The sequence below is a fragment of the Pristiophorus japonicus genome, chromosome 6 (genome assembly GCF_044704955.1).
Source record: "Pristiophorus japonicus isolate sPriJap1 chromosome 6, sPriJap1.hap1, whole genome shotgun sequence".
Classification (NCBI taxonomy): Eukaryota; Metazoa; Chordata; class Chondrichthyes; family Pristiophoridae; genus Pristiophorus; species Pristiophorus japonicus.
Window position 1 is genome coordinate 9,814,915 of NC_091982.1, and position 21,868 is coordinate 9,836,782.

The following is a 21,868-nucleotide window of genomic DNA, read 5'->3' on the forward strand; positions in this document are numbered from 1 at the left end:
TTAGACAGGTTAGATGCAGGAAGAATGTTCCCAATGTTGGGGAAGTCCAGAACCAGGGGTCACAATCTAAGGATAAGGGGTAGGCCATTTAGGACCCGAGATGAGGAGAAACTTCTTCACCCAGAGCGTGGTGAACCTGTGCAATTCTCTACCACAGAAAGTTGTTGAGGCCAATTCACTAAATATATTCAAAAAGGAGTTAGATGTAGTCCTTACTACTAGGGGGATCAAGGGGTATGGCGAGAAAGCAGGAATGGGGTACTGAGGTCGCATGTTCAGCCATGAACTCATTGAATGGCGGTGCAGGCTCGAAGGGCCGAATGGCCAACTCCTGCACCTATTTTGTATGTTTCTATGTGATGGTGGTCAGTAGCTTGGATTCTTTGGCCTGTTCCTGGGTCATGTAGGCTGAAGTGAGTTCCAACTTGGTGAACAGCTTGACGCCTGCCAGCGTGGCAAAAAGATCCTCCGCTCCCGGAAGTGGGTATTGGTCTTATAGTGATACTCGGTTGATAGTGGCCTTGTAGTCGCCACAGATCGTGACCGAGCCATCCGTTTTTAGGACAGGGACGATGGGGCTTACCCAGTCGCTGAATTCAACGGGCGAAATTATGCCCTCTCTTAGCAACCTGACCAACTCCCTCTCAATTTTCTCCCGCATCACATCCGGCACAGCTCTGGCTTTATCGTGCACTGGTCTGGCATCCGGGGTGATGCGTATCACTACTTTGGTACCTTTGAAAGTCCCGACACCTGGTTGAAATAGTGACTCAAATTTCTGTAGGACCTGTGAGCATGAACTTCGCTCCGCAGATGAAATGGCATGCACATCCCCCCCATTTCCAGTTCATCTCGGCTAGCCAGCTCCTCCCCAAAAGCGCGGGACCATTTCCCGGGACAATCCAGAGTGGCAGCCGGTTCTCTGATCCATTATGTGTGACCACCAACATTGCACTGCCTAGCATTGGAATGATCTCTTTGGTGTACGTCCGTAATTGCGTGTCAATGCATTCTAGTTTGGGTCTGCTAGCTCTGAGTGGCCATAGTTTCTCGAATTGTTGAACACTCATAAGTGACCGGCTGGCCCCTGTGTCCAGTTCCATGCGTACTGGGATGCCGTTTAACAGTACTTTCATCATCAGACATGGCGTTTTTGTATATGAGCTGTGGATTTTTGCCACCTGAACCCGGTGAACTTCAGCGTCTATTGCCGTGTCCCAAGCATAAACCTGCCTTGCAGACCCCTCTTGTGGTTCATCTGCCTCCCTGCGGGCTTTCTGCACATTCTGGCTAAATGTCCACTGAAGTTGCAATTTCTACAGATGAATTGTTGAAACCTGCAGGTTTTTGCAGCACGTCTGCCCCGCACCTCCAGAATGAGCTGAGATTGTTGTGAACAAAAGAGCTGTTACCAGGCATTCCTCTCTGATTGTCTCTTTGATTACTCTTGAGCACTCTGTTAGTGGGTGTCAATGGCCCCATCCCGGGACGTATTGTCCCTTGTGATGGTGTAAATGTCCATTCAACCTGCCATTGCCTCTGTTGAGGACCCACTCTAGAGTCTGCTACTGCCTGGGTGGTGTCGAATTGCCCTTGCCTGCCTGCGGGGTTCTGAGTCGCGTTTACAATGTTAGCAGAGTTGCGCGTATATCGTCTTGATTTCCTCCTCCCCCGCCATGAAGTTTTGAGCCATCGACGCCGCTGCTTCCACGGTCAAGTCCTTGGTCTCAATTAGCTTCCTGAAAATCCCGGCATGACCAATGCTCTCAATGAAGAAATCCCGTAACATCTCCCCCTGCAGGCGTCTGTGAACTTACAGAGGCTGGCCAAGCGCCGAAGGTCTGCAACGAAGTCTGGTATGCTCTGTCCTTCCCGACATCGGTGCGTATAGAATTGGTGTCGGGCCATGTGTATACTGCTCACTGGTTTGAGGTGCTCACCGATCAGTTTGCTGAGCTCCTCAAAGGTTTTGTCCGCCGGCTTCTCGGGTGCGAACAGGTCTTTCATCAGCGCGTACGTCTTAGGTCCACAGCTGATCAGTAGATGCGCCCTTCGCTTGTCAGCCGCTGCCTCTCCCAGCCAGTCCTTCTTAACAAAGCTCTGCTGGAGCCTCTCAACGAAATCGTCCCAATCCTCACCAACGCAGTACCGTTCCTCTGTGCTACCGGTGGCCATTCCTGTTTCTCATTGCCAAATGTTAAGTCCTTACACACTACTATGAATTCGCACGAGGCACATTCTGCAGACAAGGTCACTCTGTGACCCAACCTTTATTCACAGGACCAAGAAGTGATGACCCTGCGTGGGACCTCCCTTTATAAACCTGGATGACCAGGTGAGGAGTGTCTCCCACAAGTTCACCCCCTGTGGTCAAAGTGCGCATTTCTTAGGTGTATACAGTATGCAGTGTTGTTACATGAAGGCTACAGTTACATGAAGGTTACAAACATGACATTGTCCATAGTTCAACACAAATACAGGATCATTTATCTCAATTTCGCATGACACATTTGCGCGATCATGATATGTAGTCTGTTGAAGCCGCCTGTTCTCTACTGTGCGTGTAGATCAGGGTGGACTAACGAGAGCGTTGTCTTAAGTGCTCTTTTCATGAGCAGTTCAGCGGGAGGGACCCCGGTGAGCGAGTGGGGTCTTGTGCGGTAACTAAGCAGGACTCGGGATAAGCGAGTATGCAGTAGGCCTTCCGTTACCCTTTTCAAGCTCTGCTTGATTGTTTGAACTGCCCGTTCTGCCTGACCGTTGAACGCTGGTTTAAACGGGGCAGATGTGACATGTTTGATCCCATTGCGGGTCATGAACCCCTTGAACTTGGCACTGGTAAAGCATAGCCCATTGTCACTTACAAGGACATCAGGCAGGCCGTGCTTGGCAAACATGGCCCGTAGGCTTTCAATGGTGGCAGCGGACGTGCTTGCCGACATTATCACACATTCAATCCATTTGGAGTACGCATGTACAACCACTAAGAACTCTGGGTGGTAACGGGCAATGGCTCCACGATGTTCAACAGGAGCTAGCTGGGAAAGATACGCTAGAACTGGGAGGACGTCCGAGCGCTTTTGTCCGTCGACGACATCTCATGTGCCCAGGTCCTAAACAAGTTCCCCTCGCTGTTCGAACCAGGCATCGGGAAGTTCCAAGGAGCAAAAGTGCAGATCCATTTGATTCCAGGGGCGCGACCCATCCATCACAAGGCGAGAGCGGTACCTTACATGATGAGGGTGGAGATCGAGCTGGACAGGCTACAACGAGAGGGCATCATTTCGCCGATCGAATTCAATGAGTGGGCCAGTCCGATTGTTCCAGTCCTCAAAGGAGATAAGACTGTCAGAATCTGTGGTGATTACAAAGTAATTATCAATTGTTTCTCACTGCAGGATCAATACCTGCTACCAAAGGCAGACAACCTATTTGCGACGTTGGCGGGAGAGAAAACATTCACAAAGCTGGACTTGACCTCGGCCTACATGACGCAGGAGCTGGAGGAATCATCGAAAGGCCTCACCTGCATCAACACGCACAAAGATCTCTTCATTTACAACAGATGCCCGTTTGGGATTCGATCGGCCACGGCGATTTTCCAGAGGAACATGGAAAGCTTGCTGAAGCCCGTGGTCTTCCAGGACAACATCTTGGTTACAGGTATTGGGCTGGCGGAGGCTTGCCACGACCATCCCGGGGGAGGTCGTTGTACCTGCGCTCCACCTCCGTCACTAGCTCCTCCAATTCCTGTTCATTGAACCACGGAGCTCTGGGCCTGGTTTTGCCAGTCTTCATAGAAGATTTCTGGCCACTCATCCTCAATGATGAGAGGAATGGCTGCTGAAGAGTTTGTGGGTTTAAATTTCTCACACTATCCCCTCTGCAACTCAGACTGCCCCCTCTCCAATGCCATCTCTCCGCTCTCCAACCTTCAACTCTGTCCTCTGCAATGCCACCACTCTGCTCTCCGGGCTCCAACTCTGTCCTCCGCAATGCCACCACTCTGCTCTCCAGGCTCCAACTCTCTCCTCTCCCCTCTCACACTCACAGGTGGAATAAAGTGGTCTGCTTTTATGCACATGCGCAGTTCACCAATCAGCCTCCAACAGCCACAAAATGACAGCAGAAGAAAACTACAGTTAAAAATAACTGCGTGAAGTCTCGCACATGTGCAGTGGAGGCCCTCCGAAGATCCCCAAGTGGAGAGGCCTCCAACTGACGCACAGTAGTGACGCTGGCTGGACGTTCCCGACTGCCACTGCCACCCACGCAACGGAGCCGAAAGTGGCTCCCTACAGGACCCGGCGGCAGCGGGCGGCGAAAACGTAGCCCCCGCCCGGGGACCGCCGAGAAATGGGTGGTGACCAAATTCGGCCCCATGATTCCTCAAGATTCCAGATAGATGATTTGGTTCACCTTAGCCCATCCATTCAGAAAATAATTTACAGCAAAGTCTCATCTAACTTAGAATAAGGAGCCGTCCATTTAAAACTAAGATGAGGAGAAATTTCTTCTCCGAGGGTTGTGGATCTGTGGAATTCGCTGCCTCACTGAGCTGTGGAAGCTGGGACATTGAATAAATTTAAGACAGAAGTAGATAGTTTCTTAACGATAAGGGAATAAGGGGTTATGGAGAGTGGGCAGGGAAGTGGACCTGAGTCCATGATCGGATCAGCCATAATCGTATTAAATGGAGGAGCAGGCTCGAGGAGCCGTATGGCCTACTCCTGCTCCTATTTCTTATGTTCTTATAACTTCTCATCCCCCATCACACTATTAGTTTCTTCAACAATTCCAGAGTTTTTGCCTCCTCTACCTTACCCGGAAGTCTGTTCCATGTATTGATTAATCTTGGTGTGAAGAAGAACTTCCTGATGGCAGTCCTAAATTTGCCCTTTACGAGCATGAGCTGCGCTTTCTACTATCGGCACAATTTGAAGCATATTTCTGGATTTACCTTTCAGTGCCATATGCACCTCTAATCTCTCAATCACTACCTTTCATGACTTAGGAGCTCAAGTTCTCCAGTCTTTCCTCATAACTTGCTCCTCTGATGCTAGCTGTTGGCCTTAACGTGCTTTGCTAGTCTGCCTCCAAGGCTTGAATGTCTCTCTTGTGCCTCTTTAATCAGAACTGGATACAGTAGTCAAGGAGTGGTCAGACCAGAGCACTGTATGATCTTTGCAGCACAACAACTGCAGGAAAAATGCACGGAGCAGCGCCAGCCCTTATACATGGCCTTTTTCGATCTCACAAAGGCCTTTGACACTGTCAACCGTGAGGGTTTATGGACCGTCCTCCTCCGTTTTGGATGCCCCCGAAAGTTTGTCAACATCCTTCACCTGCTCCACGACGACATGCAGGCCGTGATCCTTACCAGCAGATCCATTACAGACCCATTTCACATCCGGACCGGGGTCAAACAGGGCTGCATCATTGCTCCAACCCTCTTTTCAATCTTCCTCGCTGCCATGCTCCACCTCATTGTTGACAAGCTCCCCGCTGGAGTGGAACTAAACTACAGAACCAGTGGGAAGCTGTTTAACCTACGCCGCCTCCAGGCCAGGTCCAAGATCACCCAAACCTCTGTCGTTGAACTGCAGTACGCGGACAATGCCTGCGTCTGCGCACATTCTGATGCTGAACTCTAGGATATAGTCGATGTATTCACCGAGACATATGAAAGCATGGGCCTTATGCTTAACATCCATAAGACAAAGGTCCTCCACCAGCCTGCCCTTGCCGCACAGCACTGCCCCTCATGTCATCAAGATTCACGGTGCGGCCCTTGAGAACGTGGACCACTTCCCATACCTCGGGAGTCTCTTGTCAACAAAGGCAGACATTGATGCGGAGATTCAACATCGCCTCCAGTGCGCCAGTGCAGCTTTAGGCCACCTGAGAAAAAAAGTGTTTGAAGACCAGGCCCTCAAACCTACCACCAAGCTCATGGTCTGCAGGGCTGTAGCAATACCCGCCCTCCTATATGGATCAGAGGCATGGACAATGTACAGAAGACACCTCAAGTCGCTGGAGATATATCACCAACGATGTCTCCGCAAGATCCTGCAAATCCCCTGGGAGGACAGACGCACCAACATCAGTGCCCTCGCCCAGGCTAACATCCCCAGCATTGAAGCACTAACCATACTCGATCAGCTTCGCTGGGCAGGCCACTTAGTTCGCATGCCAGACACGAGACTCCCTAAGCAATTGCTCTACGCGGAGCTCCTTCATGGCAACCGAGCCAAAGGGGGGCAGCGGAAACGTTACAAGGACACCCTCAAAGCTTCCCTGGTGAAATGCGACATCACCACTGACACTTGGGAGACCCTGGCTGAAGACTGCCATAGGTGGAGAAAGTGCATCCGGGACAGCGTTGAGCTCTTCAACACTGCGAGGCATGAAGAGATCAGGCGCAGGCAGCGGAAGGAGCGTGCAGCAAATCAGTCCTACCCCCCCTTCCCCCGACGAATGTCCGTCCCACCTGTGACAGGGTCTGTGGCTCTCGTGTTGGACTGTTCAGCCACCAAAGAACTGAATTTAGTAGTGGAAGCAAGTCTTCCTACATTCTGAGGGACTGCCTATGATGATGATGATAGGTTAAGTATAACTTCCTCCAATTTATACTGTATTGTTTGGACTAAACAATTCAGCATTCTATTTGCTTTATCGATTGTGGCTCCACAGTTTTATACATATTTTTTATGAGGAATGTTCAGAAACAACTTTGCACTAAAGCTAATGGTCTAACACTACTTCAGATGAGACAGCTCATAGGCTGGTTTGCTGGGGATTAAGTGCTTGAGAAACACCTTTACACCAAACAGCATCAGTGGGTCAAGGTATAAATGCATATTTTTCGATAAGTATTGTAGTTGAATGGTAATGTTATTCAAAGCTTGTATTCCATTGTTGTCAGCCGTTTCTGTTTAATTTCACTGTGGTCATTCTCTTCTGATCACTATCTTTAGGTCATTACACGGGGAAACGACTTTCATCAGATATTCTGATTCGATTTCACATTGTTCTCTGGGAAAGAGCTGCCAAGAATTTTGAGGTGAGACAAATACTAGAAGCGTCATGTGAAATCCAATCAAAAGGTATACACCATGCAACCTCTACTTAAGTTACCTTTATAGGGTGGTCACCTCTATTGCGACCACTGTTCTTGAAGTCAATGTAAATTGTCCTCCTTAAAACATTCAATTGATACTCTGCATTGAGCTCACTTCATTCAGCTGTTTTGTACTCCGGGGGTAGAGTTTCCACTTTGGGTGCAATCGATGAACGGGCGAAATTTTGAAAAGTGTTTTCTTTTCTCGAGTTTCTGCTCAAACTCATTTACATATCGGCAAATGCAAAATCTGCCATTAATCAGCGCATTTGGGCAGTGTTTTAAAACATAATTAAAAAAAATATTTTGTTTTAAAAAAAATAATAATTCTTGATATATTTAAGAGTGGTAACTAGATTTGATTAATTCAGCTGAAAATGGGTTTATCACAAAAAAATAGCATTTTTAATCACAGTGTCTAGTCCATCACCTGTGAATAACCTGATTTTAAATGAGTGAAGATGACTTAAAAAAATATACAGAATCATTTCCTAGTCAGTTTCTTCGCAAATTAAAAAAAATTACATTCAAAAACTTTTGAAATGTTCCTACTGTATTAGTATCCTGGGGCCCAAAAGAACCAGCTTGATTTTTAGAGCCTCCACAAAGGCCCACATACGAGCGCAATGAGCAGAAACTCTCAATGGTGATTTATTCATCCTAGGGGTGTGGCCGGTTTTGTGGGCGGGGTCTGCTTCTAGTGTGATTTTTTTTTCAACTAGAGCAAATTCAGGTTGCGCTGAATGTAATTTGCGCTTAAAAATCTGGCTTCTTTTGCACAAATGACACCGAAAAAACAGTGCAACTGAGCAGAAACTCAGGCCCATATATTTTTTCTGTATATAAAGATCCAGATCCGGAAGGAGAACCGAGTTTTTGATTTAACTGTTGTTGTCCGATATGAAGTTGATATTCATAGCAATCGTTTTGCACAGAAAATGGTTCTGTAACAGTAGAGGGGTAATATTTCAAGGCTCTACTTCCAGTGTGGAGCCTAACAGAATGGGAACATGTGTCACAGAATTGCTCCTGTTGTGCTGCAGCCCTTTGTCAGATGCGTACTCCTGCCCAGCAAAGCTCTAGGGACAGAGTCTTGTAAGATTGTTCCTTAGAAGTACTTGTAACGGTTCCCCATAATTAGAATTGATATGCTTCATACACCACCTCAAAGTTTCGGGCAGTGTGACCTTCCTGTGTGTCATGTTTTGAAAGTTCTTACTTTATAAATATTTTGGGCGGGAACATTGCCTACTGACTATTCCTTCAATGGCAATCTTCTGATATGGGGCCTTCATTTTTTTCTCCCTTATCCAATCATCAAAAGCCAATATAATTTAATTAGGACCATCTGTCCATCAGCATTTTAGATGAAGAAAAAGAGGTGGAGCAGAGGGAGACCAGGGACCACAGGAGGTATATGCCACCCATCAGCCATTACCCCGTCCTAGAACTTGCAGACCAAGGTGCCCCAATCTCCAGCTGATCTAGTATCAGTGCGTGAAGAAGATGCAGTTAAGCCCAGTTATCAGCAGGCAGGCCATAATAGAGTGTATGAACTAAACATTTATTGATCATGTGAGGATTCGAGTGGGGTACATGCTTTTAAGGCTGTATTTTGACGTAACATTTACACGTGAAAGTTGGAACTGCAAAATACCCTGTGGAACCTTCTGAGTAGTAAAGTAAAGGGGGTCGAAATTCAGGTTCACCAGAAAGCTGGTGCACCTATGATTTTTGAGTGGTACTTAACGCTGGAATTCCTGGTACGGTAAGTAAATCCATTTTCAAGACTTCGACATTTTTTCAAAGTCCTACAAGAAATGGATCATAATGAGGCGGGCCTTAGATTCAAAGCCAGGCTGACTGGCAGAAAATGGGTTGGTTGGTGCCTCAGCTGCTGTCAATCAGCAGTGGAGTCGTGGTGACATCACAGCGCGTGTGCGTCAGCACACTCTCTCCCTTCCGTTAAAGGGGAGAGATTCTATCATTTTTTAACTTTGGCCAAGAGGGGGTGCCAGGCTGCCTATTGGCGGCCCGGCCCAACCTGGTGTCAGTATTTTGCCGGCCGATCGACAAGTTGGCCGGCAAAAAATTTTGCATTGCGGCAGTGGGCCTCCCCTTTAAGGGTGGCCGTGCTGCCGGGCCGCACTCCATGCGGAGATGTGCACCGGCAGAAAAACCTGCCGGGGGCACCTCGCGGTGGAGGATTGAGAAAATCAGCTGAAAATGGCTGGTAAGTATTTTTTTATTCCTTTAAATTGGTGGTGCAACTACTTGGGTGGAATGGGGTCCAAGCCGAAAAATCCCCGATCTGAATTTAGGTCGGGTAGGCCTGTTGACCCCAAAGCGGCAGCCATTCGTTTGTTAGGAATGGTCGCTGCAAACGTGCATTAACGGGTTTGAGACCCTGAATTTCTCCCCCAAGCTCTTTGATCCTTCAACTCAGTGAGAGGAAGGTGGTTGCAGCTGGCAAACCTGGTTTAGGACGATGTGGCTGAGTCCACTTGCCTTGTTGACCTGGTCAGGTCATTAAAATTCTTCCAGCAATGAGTAGTCATCTGGAGATTTATGATGGAGCACTTACTGCCAAGTCCTTTCTGCTTCACTGTACCTGGGTGGTTCCTTTGGCCAGTCTCTTCCTAACCCTTCCCAAACAGCAACTTCCCCTTTATCCTGATTTGTTGCAACAACCTTGATTGCAAGCTCTGAAAAATGCAGATCTCTTCACCTTTAGTCAAGCTGGGAGGTGAAGTGAATGGAAATCACTTTCTTTTAACGCCACATTTTTCTTCCTATTTTGAAGGTGCAGAATTATGCAGAGGCCCTCCAATGGTACAGTTATTCTTTAAGTTTTTATTCTGCTGGACAACTGGATCAGAATCTGGCTAGACTGCAGAGAAACAGGGCATCTTGCTACCTGCATCTGAATCAGCAGGAAAAGGTAATATCTCTCATGATTCCAATATATATACTTTACAAGTGGGGAAGATAATGCCCCTCGTTCCCAAGGTTATAGCAATGTATGTGTACTAGCAGATCTCCTGTAGCATTGCTAAGTTGGGGCTATGCTGTTAGAAGACAGAGACGGCTAAATTGGTCCCGAAAATGGGCATGGGGATTGCGATGCGTGATTCCCCCGTGCCCATCTTCGTGCTGCCTACTCATTATAATGTTTACTGTGTGCAGCCAGCGCTAACTGCATTGTTCATTGGCTGCACACATTAGCAGGGCGCCCAGTATTGTTACTTGCTAGCACTACTTAAAGCTAGCCTACTGCTTAAAGCTAGCCTGCACCTCTTAAAGGAAAGGTACATTGTGGCTGTTAGAGGTACTGAGATAATAAGGAACAATGTGCTGTGCAACCATCAACAATAGTTGACCATGGGAGAGCGCGTGTACCAAGGCTTTTGGACGCTGCGCTGGAGGTTTTGGTCAAGGAGGTAGAAAGGAGGAAAGATGTCTTGTATCCATGGTGGCATGCGACCCTCTAGACACATGGTGAAAAGGAACAGATAGCTGCAGAGGTCAATGCCAGGATTTTAGCCCCGAAGACCTGGATGCAGTGCTGCAAGAAGTTTAATGACCTCACCCGAGCAGTCAAGATCAGTGAATGCATCTTCAAATGTCATATCCTACCAACTGCATCACTAGTCTCACTGCTCAAATCACCACACCTCCATCACTCACCTACCAGCAATCTCTATCAATCAGGACTCATACGAAACATTAATATACTTCACCCCACCTCACACAATTGGCACTGTTGCAGCTTGCACACACTACTAGCTATTCAACCACAACAGCCACATCACCCAAACATATTGCACGACACTCACGGACACACTTCCCTCTCTCTTGCAGGAGATCGTGGTGCACAACCGGAGGCAGCAGGAACTAACCAGAGGGTGAGAGACACGCTGCATGTTTTAAATTCCATGGAGAAAACTGTACTGCCCATTATTGGAAGGGCCATTGCTGAGGCTGTGGTAAGCGGCTGAGGCTGAATCCATTGAAGTTGACGGTATCCTCATACCGAATCCTCCTTCTCACATCCCACTTCCCCCTCATCCCGCAATCTCTTCTGACTTACAAGCCGCAGATGGTGTAAGCATGTACTTCTTACTTTTCCTCTCCCCTCACCACAACCTTACCCTTGTCCCTTTTTCCTTTCAGAAACTCAAGATGAATACACACTAGCAGCTACTAGGTCAAATACTGACACTGCACGTAGAGGATAGCATAGAGGCAGGATCTGCACGTGGTGAGGGTCTGGGTATAATTGTGCTGCAGCCAGGAGGGGGCAAGGAGAGCGCAGGTGCCAGCTTGCCAGCGGACGAGGTCGCAGGCGAATTCTGCTGCAGACGACTCAGATGAGGACTTTGATGGGCCAGGCTACAACAAAATGCTTAGTGCATTGGAAAGACTGACAGAAAGCCTGGGTTCAATGTCAAGGAGCATGGAGGAGTCCGGCACTAACTTGGCACAGGGCTTTGTGTAGAGCTTATGAGTGCTACAGTGGAAGCTCAGACTGATGTCATGGAAGGTCAGCTGCTGCCATGCAAGCTCAGACTCCTGCCATCACGGCTCTGGATACCAGTATTCAAAGGGGATTCCAGGGTGTCACAGCAACAGATTACTAGGATTGCTGAGGAACCACCCCAGGAGAGTGGCAGTGGCTCCATGGGATATGAACTTGCTGTCCTCTCTCAGGATGACTGCACCCCTGCCACTCTGCCGGTGCCCTTGCTCTTGCCTGTCAGCCAGCCAGTCCAGACTGCTGCCGCCCATGCCGAGATGGTGTAGCCCATCTGGGCCCAGAGCTGCTTGAGGTCGCCCTCCAAGGTGATCTGCACTGTCCTCCACTGAAAGTCAGCAGCCTTTCACCAGCCATGCTGCAGCCATTGGAGTAGCACTTTGTAGGAGCAATAGGACAGGCATAGGCACGTGGAAGATAGACATTAAGAGAATGCACAAGGATGATTAGTTTGAGTTTGTATGCAATATGGCATCATTTAGTTTATAAATTTTGATTGGAATGTGTATTTTGTTTTGGCTTTTACTATTGCATTGTGGCCAAGAGAAATCAGGACTTGGAATTAAACATTGCAGGTTACAACATATTTAGAAAAGATAGAGAGGGGAAAAGGGGAGGTGGAGTAGCTGTATTTATTGTGGATAACATAATGGCAGTAGAAAAAAGTGACACAGCTATCAGCAAGACAAAATAGAATCCATATGGATAGAGATAAAAGATAATAAATGATCAATCACACTAATAGATGTAGTCTACAGACCATCTAATAGTGGAAGGGAGATGGAGGAAGAAATATGCAGACAAATTAGGGAAGTGAGTAAAAAACATAGAATAATAATCATGGGGGATTTCAGCTACCCTGATATTACTTGGACAGAAGAGGTAGGTAAAGGGGATAAGGGAATGTAGTTCCTACAATATGTACAGGACAACTTGCTAACCCAATATGTAAAAAGCCCAACAAGGGAGGATTCGCTATTGGATTTAGTAATGGTGAATGAACCAGAGTAGATAAGAAAAGTAAAAGTAGGGGAACTTCTAGACAATAGTGACCATAATATAATATGCTTTAAGATGATAATTGAGAATGACATACATATGACGAAAACCAAGGTAATAGATTGGAGAAAAGCTGATTTTGAGGGGCTGAGAATAGAACTTGGGAAAATAAAATGATTGACAAAAAACAATGTAGAACAGCAATGAGAATCATTTAAAACAATGTTCAACAGCGTGCAGGAACAATATATTCCACTAAAAGGAAAGAACAAAAGCTAATTTTGCTAAGTTAAGGAGTGATTTGGCCACCGTGGACTGGAAACAGTCGGAACAGTGGGAGGCATTCAAGAAGGAGATCCGGAAGGCTCAGGCCAAACATGTGCTCTTTTTTTAAAAAAAAGGGTGTGAATAATAATTCTAGAGCCTTCTGGATGTCTAGGGACTTACAGGGGAGGATAAAGAAAAAAGAGATGCTTATGTCTGATACCAACAGCTAAATACTATAGAATCTTTAGAGGAATATAGAAAGTTAAGAGGCAAAATGAAAAAGGATATTAGAAATGCTAAGAGAGAGCACGAAAAATTCTTGGCTAGTAAAATTAAGGAAAACCTTAAGATGTTCTATAAATATATTAAGAGTAAGAGGGTTCTCAATGAATACTGCTATCGAGGAGCAGTGTGATATTCTGGATTAAATAAATATAGTGAGAGAGGAAGTATTAAGGGGTTTAGCAGCTTTGAAAGTAGATAAGTCCCCAGGCCCGGATGAAATGCATCCCAGGCTGTTGAACAAAGTAAAAGACGAAATAGAGGCCTTGACCATCATTTTTCAGTCCTCTTTGAATTTGGGCATGGTTCTGGAGGATTGGAGGACTGCTAATGTAGTACCCTTGTTTAAGAAGAGAGAAAGGGATAGGCTGAGTAATTACAGGCCTGTCAGCCTAACCTCAGTGGTGGGAAAATTTTGGGGAAAAGTCCTGAAAGACAGGATAAATCTACATTTGGAAAGTCAAGGATTAATTAGGGACAGTCAGCACAGATTTGTTAAGGGAAGATCGTGTTTGACTAACCTGCTTGAATTTTTTGAGGAGGTAACCAAGAGGGTTGATGAGGGTTGTGCGTACGATGTAGTGTATATGGAATTTAGCAAAACTTTTGATAAGGTCCCACATGGTAGACTGGTCACGAAGGTTAAAGCCCTTGGGATCCAGGGCAAAATGGCAAGTTGGATCCAAAATTGGCTTGGAGGTAGGAAGCAAAGGGTAATGGTTGATGGATGTTTTTGTGACTGGAAGGATGTTTCTAGTGGGGTTCCGCAGGTCTCAGTACTGGGCCCTTTGCTTTTTGTGGTATATATCAATGATTTAGATTTGAATATAGGGAGTATGATTAAGAAGTTTGCAGACGACACTAAAAGTGGCTGTGTGGTTGATAATGAAAAGGAAAGTCATGGGCTGCAGGAGGATATCAATCTACTGGTCAGGTGGGCAGAGCAGTGGCAAATGGGATTTAATTTTGAGAAGTGTGAGGTAATGCACTTTGGGAGGACTAATAAGGAAAGGGTATACACATTAAGAGGTAGGCCACTTAATAGTGTAGATGAACAAAGGGACCTTGGAGTGCTTGTCCACAGATCCCTGAAAGTTGCAGGCCAGGTGGATAAGGTGGCTAAGAAGGCATACGGATAGCTTGCCTTTATTGGCCGAGGCATGAAATATAAGAGCAGGGAAGTTATGCTTAAATTGTATAATACTTTGGTTAGACCACAGCTGAAATACTGCGTGCAGTTCTGGTCACCGTATTATAGGAAGGATGTGATTGCACTAGAGAGGGTGCAGAGGAGATTTACTAGGATGCTGCCTGGAATGGAGAATCTTAGTTATGAGGACAGATTGGATAGGCTGGGTTTGTTCTCTTTGGAACAGAGGAGGTTGAGAGGAAATCTTATTGAGGTGTGAAAAATATTTAGGGGCTTGGACATAGTGGATAATAAGGGCCTATTTCCATTGGAGGAGGGGTCTATTACGACGTGGCATACTTTTAAGGTGGTTGGTGGAAGGTTTAGAGGGGATTTGGGGGGGGGGCTTCTTTATGCAGAGGGTTGTGGGGATCTGGAACTCGCTGCCTGGAAGAGTGGTGGATGCAGAAACCCTCACCACTTAAAGTGCCTTAACCTGCAGGGTTATGGACCTAGAGCTGTTAAGTGGGATTAGACTGAATAACCTCTTGTTGGCCGCCGCAGATATAATGGTAAGTACTGCAGGGAATCAAATACGGCCAGGGTGATCTCCTGGACTAGTTTCGATCGCCTGGTGGGTCGGAGAGGAATTTTCCCAGATTTTTTTTCTCCCTAAACTGGCCTGGGTTTTTATCTGGTTTTTACCTCTCCCAGGAGATCACATCCCTCCGGTTGGGGTGGAGTGTGGAATATTTCAGTGTCGGGTGTCACAGTTGTGTGAGGCGGACTGGTTGGGCTGGGTGCTCTTTGAATTTCCGCCATTGTTCATTGTTCATAGGTTTCTATGTAACCTTCAGGGCTGCTGACCGAGGGCCGTGCGACTCTTTGTCGGCCGGGGTGGATACGATGGGCTGAAATGGCCTCCTTCAGCGCTATAAATTTCTATGTTTCTAAACACTAGTGAGACGCCATGGATGAATAAAGCCATAAGGGAACAATTGAGGGTAAGGAAAGAGACATACACTAAGTACATAGACAGCAGGGGAGTGCATGATAAGGGCGAATATGAAAAGATTAGGAGAGAAGTCAAAAAAACAATTAGGAAGGCAAAGAGGAGCTATGAAATTAAATTATCAAGGAACATAAAACAAAATGGTAAAATATATAACAGATACCTCAATAAAAAAAGAAAGGTTGGGATGGGAATAGGGCCATTAAGGGATAGACAGGATAAAACCACAGGTATAGAGAGATGACAGAAATATTAAACAAATATTTTGCTTCAGTATTTACCAGGGAGATAGAACAGGTCCCAGCAGATTGGAAAACTGCAAATGTAACGCCCCTATTTAAAAAAGGAGGCAGACAAAAAAAAACATGAATCTATAGACCAGTTAGCCTAACATCTGTGGTTGGGAAAATGTTGGAGTCCATTATTAAAGAAGCAGTAGCAGGACATTTGGAAAAGCAAAATTTGGTCAGGTAGAGTCAGCATGGATTTATGAAGGGGAAGTCATGTTTGACAAATTTGCTGGAATTCTTTGAGGATGTAACGAACAGGGTGGATAAAGGGGAACCAGTCGATGTGGCGTATTTGGACTTCCAGAAGGCATTTGACAAGGTGCCACATAAAAGGTTACTGCACAAGATAAACGTTCATGGGGTTGGGGGTAATATACTAGCATGGATAGAGGATTGGCTAACTAACAGAAAACAGAGAGTCGGGATAAATGGTTTATTCTCTGGTTGGCAACCAGTAACTAGTGGGGTGTTGTAGGGATCAGTGCTGGGACCCCAACTATTTACAATCTATAGTAACGACTTGGAAGAAGGGACTCAATGTAACGTAGCCAAGTTTGCTGACGATACAAAGATGGGAGGAAAAGCAATGTGTGAGGAGGACACACAAAATCTGGAAAAGGACATAGACAGGCTAAGTAATTTGTCAGATGGAGTATAATGTTGGAAAGTGTGAGGTCATGCACTTCGGCAGAAAAAAATCAAAGAGCAAGTTATTATTTAAATGGAGAAAGATTGCAAAGTGCTGCAGTACAGCGGGATCTGGGGGTACTTGTGCATGAAACACAAAAGGATAGTATGCAGGTACAACAAGTGGTCTGGAAGGCCAATGGAATCTTGGCTTTTATTGCAAAGGGGATGGAGTATAAAAGCAGGAAAGTCTTGTTACAGCTATACAAGGGTATTGGTGAGGCCACACCTAGAATACTGCATGCAGTTTTGGTTTCCATATTTACGAATGGATGTGCTTGCTTTGGAGGCAGTTCAGAGAAGGTTCACTAGGTTGATTCCGGGGATGAGGGGGTTGACTTATGAGGAAAGGTTGAGTAGCTTGGGCCTCTACTCATTGGAATTCAGAAGAATGAGAGGTGATCTTATCGAAACGTATAAGATTATGAGGGGGCTTGACAAGGTGGATGCAGAGAGGATGTTTCCACTGATGGGGGAGACTAGAACTAGAGGGCATGATCTTAGAATAAGGGGCCGCCCATTTAAAACAGAGATAAGGAGAAATTTCTTCTCTGAGAGTTGTAAATCTGTGGAATTCGCTGCCTCAGAGATATGTGGAAGCTGGGACATTGAATAAATTTAAGACAGAAATAGACAGTTTCTTAAACAATAAGGGGTTAGGGGTTATGGGGAGCGGGCAGGGAGGTGGGGCTGAGTCCATGATCAGATCAGCCATGATCATATTGAATGGTGGAGCAGGCTCGAGGGGCCGTATGGCCTTCTCCTGTTCCTATTTCTTATGTTCTTATGTAACAGGCGGACATGATATTGGATGATGAGACTAGTAATGAGACAAGTATATTTAAAATAAAAAGAGGGGATATATTAAATAAACAAATCAAACTCAAAGAGGATAAAACCTTTGGTTTGGATAGATTGCATCGATGCATTTTAAAAGGATCTAGGTAAGCGATAGCAGAGGCATTACTACACATATTTAATAATTCATTAGAAAAAAGTGTAGTGCCAGAGGACTGGTGGATAGCGAACGTAATACCTATATTTAAGAAGGGGGATAGAACATGTCCAGAGAATTATAGACCAGTCAGTTTAACATTGGTGGTAGGAAAATAATGGAATCCCTACTAAAGGAGAAAATAGAAGAACATCTTGAATGCAAAAATATAATACCGAATAGTCAGCACGGATTTCAAAAGGGAAAGTCTTGCTTGACCAACCTCATTGAATTTTTTGAAGAGGTAACAGAGAGAATAGACAATGGTAATGCAGTAGATGTAATTTATCTAGATTTTCAAAAGGCCTTCGATAAGGTACCCCATAATAGACTGATGAACAAGGTCAGAGAATGCGTTGTCAGGGAACAAGTAGCAGAATGGATAGCTATCTGGCTTTAAGACAGAAAGCAGAGAGTAGGGGTAAAAGGTGGCAGAAGGTGGATAGTGGTGTTCCACAAGGATCAGTGCTGGTACCACTGTTGTTCACAATTTACATTAACGATTTAGACTTTGGAATCAAAAACATAATTTCTAAATTTGCGGATGACAGCAAATTGGGGGCAATAGTCAATACTGAGGAGGACTGCAACAAATTACAGGAGGACATTAATAAACTTGCAGAATGGGCATATAATTGGCAAATGAAGTTCAACACAGATAAATGTGAGGTATTACATTTTGGTTGGAAGAATAGGGAAGTCACTTATTACTTGGAGGGTGCGAGTCTAGGTGGGGCAGAAGAACAAAAGGATCTTGGAATACAAATACACAAATCCACTTGGGTGGTAAAAATAGAGAGACAGACTATTATCTGAATGGTGACAGATTAGGAAAAGGGGAGGTGCAACGAGACCTGGGTGTCATGGTACATCAGTCATTGAAGGTTGGCATGCAGGTACAGCAGGCGGTTAAAAAAGCAAATGGCATGTTGGCCTTCATAGCGAGGGGATTTGAGTACAGGGGCAGGGAGGTGTTGCTACAGTTGTACAGGGCCTTGGTGAGGCCACACCTGGAGTATTGTGTACAGTTTTGGTCTCCTAACTGAGGAAGGACATTCTTGCTATTGAGGGAGTGCAGCGAAGGTTCACCAGACTGATTCCCGGGATGGCGGGTCTGACCTATCAATAAAGACTGGATCAACTGGGCTTGTATTCACTGGAGTTCAGAAGAATGAGAGGGGACCTTATAGAAACGTTTAAAATTCTGATGGGTTTAGACAGGTTAGATGCAGGAAGAATGTTCCCAATGTTGGGGAAGTCCAGAACCAGGGGTCACAGTCTAAGGATAAGGGGTAAGCCATTTAGGAGATGAGGAGAAACTTCTTCACCCAGAGAGTGGTGAACCTGTGGAATTCTCAACCACAGAAAGTTGTTGAGGCCAATTCACTAAATATATTCAAAAAGGAGTTAGATGAAGTCCTTACTACTAGGGGGATCAAGGGGTACGGCGAGAAAGCAGGAATGGGGTACTGAAGTTGCATGTTCAGCCATGAACTCATTGAATGGCGGTGCAGGCTAGAAGGGCCGAATGGCCTACTCCTGCACCTATTTTCTATGTTTCTATGTAAATCACTAAAGGTTGCGACACAAGTTAGGAAGGCCATTAAAAAAGCAAACCAAGCACTAGGGTTTATTTCTAGAGATATAGAATTGAAAAGTAGAGAAGTTATGCTAAACCTGTATCATACCTTGGTTAAACCACACTAGAGTACTGCATACATTTCTGGTTGCCACATAAAAAGGATATAGACGCACTGGAGAGGGTGCAGAGAAGATTTACAAGCATGATACTAGAAAAACGAGGGTATACATATCAGGAAAGGATGAACAGGCTGGGTCTCTTTTCTCTTGAGAAAAGAAGGCTGAGGGGTGACCTAATAAAGGTCTTTAAAATTATGAAAGGTTTTGATTGAGTGCATACAGGCAGAATGTTTCCACTTGTGGGGGAGGATAACTAGAGGCCATCAATATAAGATAGTCACCAAGAAATCCAATAGGGGTTCAGAAGAAACTGCTTTACCCACAGAGTGGTGAGAATGTGGAACTCGCTACCACAGGGAGTGGTTGAAGCGAATAATATAGATGCATCTAAGGGGAGTCTATACAAGCATATGAAGGAGAAGGGAATAGAGGGTAATGCTGATCGATTTAGATGAGGAAAGGCAGGAAGAGGCTTGAGTGGAGCATAAACGCCGGCAAGGTCTGGTTTGGCCGAATGGCCTGTTTCTGTGCCGTATATCCTATGTAAGAGGAGGATGTGATGGTCAGTGACAGAGGGAAGGTAAGAAGTTTGGGACTGTTGATGAATGCACAATTTGAGTTGAGGTTACTGGTATCGCACTTGAATTCGTTCTTCACCTACAGGACAGGCAAAAAGGGGCTGTCTCGGTTTCAGCCTCCCTTCCTCTTCTGCTTCCTTCCCTTGTGCTCTTGCTCCTTAGTTTCTCACCTGATAGGTGGAGGCAAGGGCTGTTCCCTCATGATGGCAAGGTTGTGCAGCATGTAGCATAGTACCACAAATCTTGAGATCCACTCAGCCAAGGACTCCTCTAGAGCGGTCCAGGCAGCGGATTCGTTGCTTCAGCACACTCATCATAGGCTGTCCCTCGAGCGTGGATAACTTGCTTCCGCAAGAGTTCACCGATGTTTCAAATGAAGAACCTGATATTCCAGTCCTGAACTCCAATTGAGGGGGTGGAAGATGCCTGTGCGTGGATTTTTTCAACATGTGGTGACTGTTGCACATCAGCCACCACACGGGCTCGACAGAGCTAGGCCTTTATCCAGTGGCACGGGTTGAAGCAGAACGACTGGAGACCTTTTTTGCTGCACGCACCTAGTGCGCACACATATCGCAGTGTGGGCAGGCCCGTGCTGCCCCTGCGCCCTGGGCTCTTCTGGGTCCCGTACCCTCATTCGCCCACAATGTTCCAGGGCCCGGCGCTCCAGCTCTATTTATAGCCCCGACCTGCGGTGGTGTTCTCACACAAGTCGGGATGGTCTTCAGCACACTAATGGTCTGTTCTATCATATTACTTGTGGCAGCATGGCTCTCATTGTATGTATGCTGCGCATGTGTGTGTGGGTTGCGAACCGGAATAATGAAACATGTCGTATGCGGATAGCCCTTGTCGCCCAGTAGCTACCCTTTAGTTTGCCATGATGGCTAAAGTACAGCTGGCACAGCAGTCTGCCATAAAATGATAGCATCATTACTGCTGACAGGATACTGGGTATTGATCTGCATGATGCACTGCTTATGGTCACATAACAGCTTGAGGAAGTGGAATCCCTTTTGGTTCCAGTACATGGCAGGGATCGCATACAGCCCCTGCAAAGCAATGTGGATGCAGTCAATGGCTCCCTGCACTATGGGGAAGCCTGCAAACATTGCAAACCCTTGTGCTCGCTCCACCTGCTTCTCTCTGGCAAGAGAGAATGAAATAAAATTATCTCTTTGAATAAAGAGCCTCTGTGACTTCCCTTATGCATTAGTGGACTGCAAACTACAGATATTGTTAATATCTCCAGCACCAGCCTGAAAGTAGCCAAGCACATAAAACTTGATAACCACGGTCACCTTCACAGCCACTGGCAATGCGGTCCTTGCCCTGCTCCAAGGTTGGCATTGTGGCTGCAGCAGTTGGTAGATTTCAGCGATGACTTCTTTATTGAAGTACAGACGTCTCAAACATTGGTCGTCACTGAGGTTCAGGTAGGAGAATAGCTCCGTGAACACCTTGGGCGTTTATGGCTTCCTGCTGAGAGCCCTTTTCCCCCTTCTCCATCTTCTAGCAGCTTGTCCTGCTCTGTGTGGCCTCTGATCATTCTCCCAATCATGCTTGATTGCAAGAGGAAAGCCCACTAGTACACCCATGTCTGGGAGCAACTGGTTTGTACAAAAGCCTTGACTTCAGTAAAAAGTATTTCACCACCTGCTGTCTATCTCTTTCTTCTCTGCCCTCTCCCCCTTTCTCTCTCTTCACCCCCCACGTCTCTCTCCTCCCATCTCTCTCTCCCCGCCATCTCTCTTTCCTCCCCCCCATCTCTCTCTTCCCTCCACCCCCATCTCTCTCTCCCCCCCCCCCAACTACCGTGTCTCCTCCCCATCTCTCTCCCTCTCTCCTCACCATTTCTCTCTCGCTCTCTCTCTCTCTCTCTCTCTCTCTCTCTCTCTCTCTCCCCCCTACCACCTCTCTCCTGCCCGCCGCCTCTCTCTCCCCTGCCCGCCGCCTCTCACCCCTGACCCGCCGCCTCTCTCTCACCCCCCCCTCGGCCCACTGCCCCTCTCTCCCACTATCTCCGATGTTTTCTCTCACACAGAAGGCCGCAATAATGCAAAGACTGGAAGCAATGTTTCAGCCGCGGACTGCATGTGGACTCGTTGGAGCCCAGAGGACGCAGGCGCAGAAAAAACACAGTGCATATAGTCACTCTGATTATTTATAGTGACTGAATAAATAAAATACCATTTTTATTACAAGATTCTGGAATTTATACTAGTGTTTCTGGGATTGAATTAAGTAAAACTGTTCATTTTGCCCTGAAAACTGT

The 21,868-nt window shown here is 46.3% G+C and overlaps 1 protein-coding gene across 11 annotated transcripts in view; it reads left to right on the forward strand.

The window, feature by feature from the left end:
- tex11 (testis expressed 11) overlaps window positions 1–21,868 on the forward strand; it is a 454,209-nt gene that overhangs the window by 137,924 nt on the left and 294,417 nt on the right. For all 11 annotated transcript variants that reach the window (XR_011593569.1, XR_011593571.1, XR_011593570.1 and 8 more), the window contains 2 exons: window positions 6,978–7,063; window positions 9,924–10,061. Coding sequence is in view for 8 of the 11 variants with exons in the window: in XM_070882608.1 (XP_070738709.1) it covers window positions 6,978–7,063; window positions 9,924–10,061 (224 nt within the window). In the remaining 3 variants the exon portion in view is untranslated. The remainder of the gene's footprint in view (window positions 1–6,977; window positions 7,064–9,923; window positions 10,062–21,868) is intronic.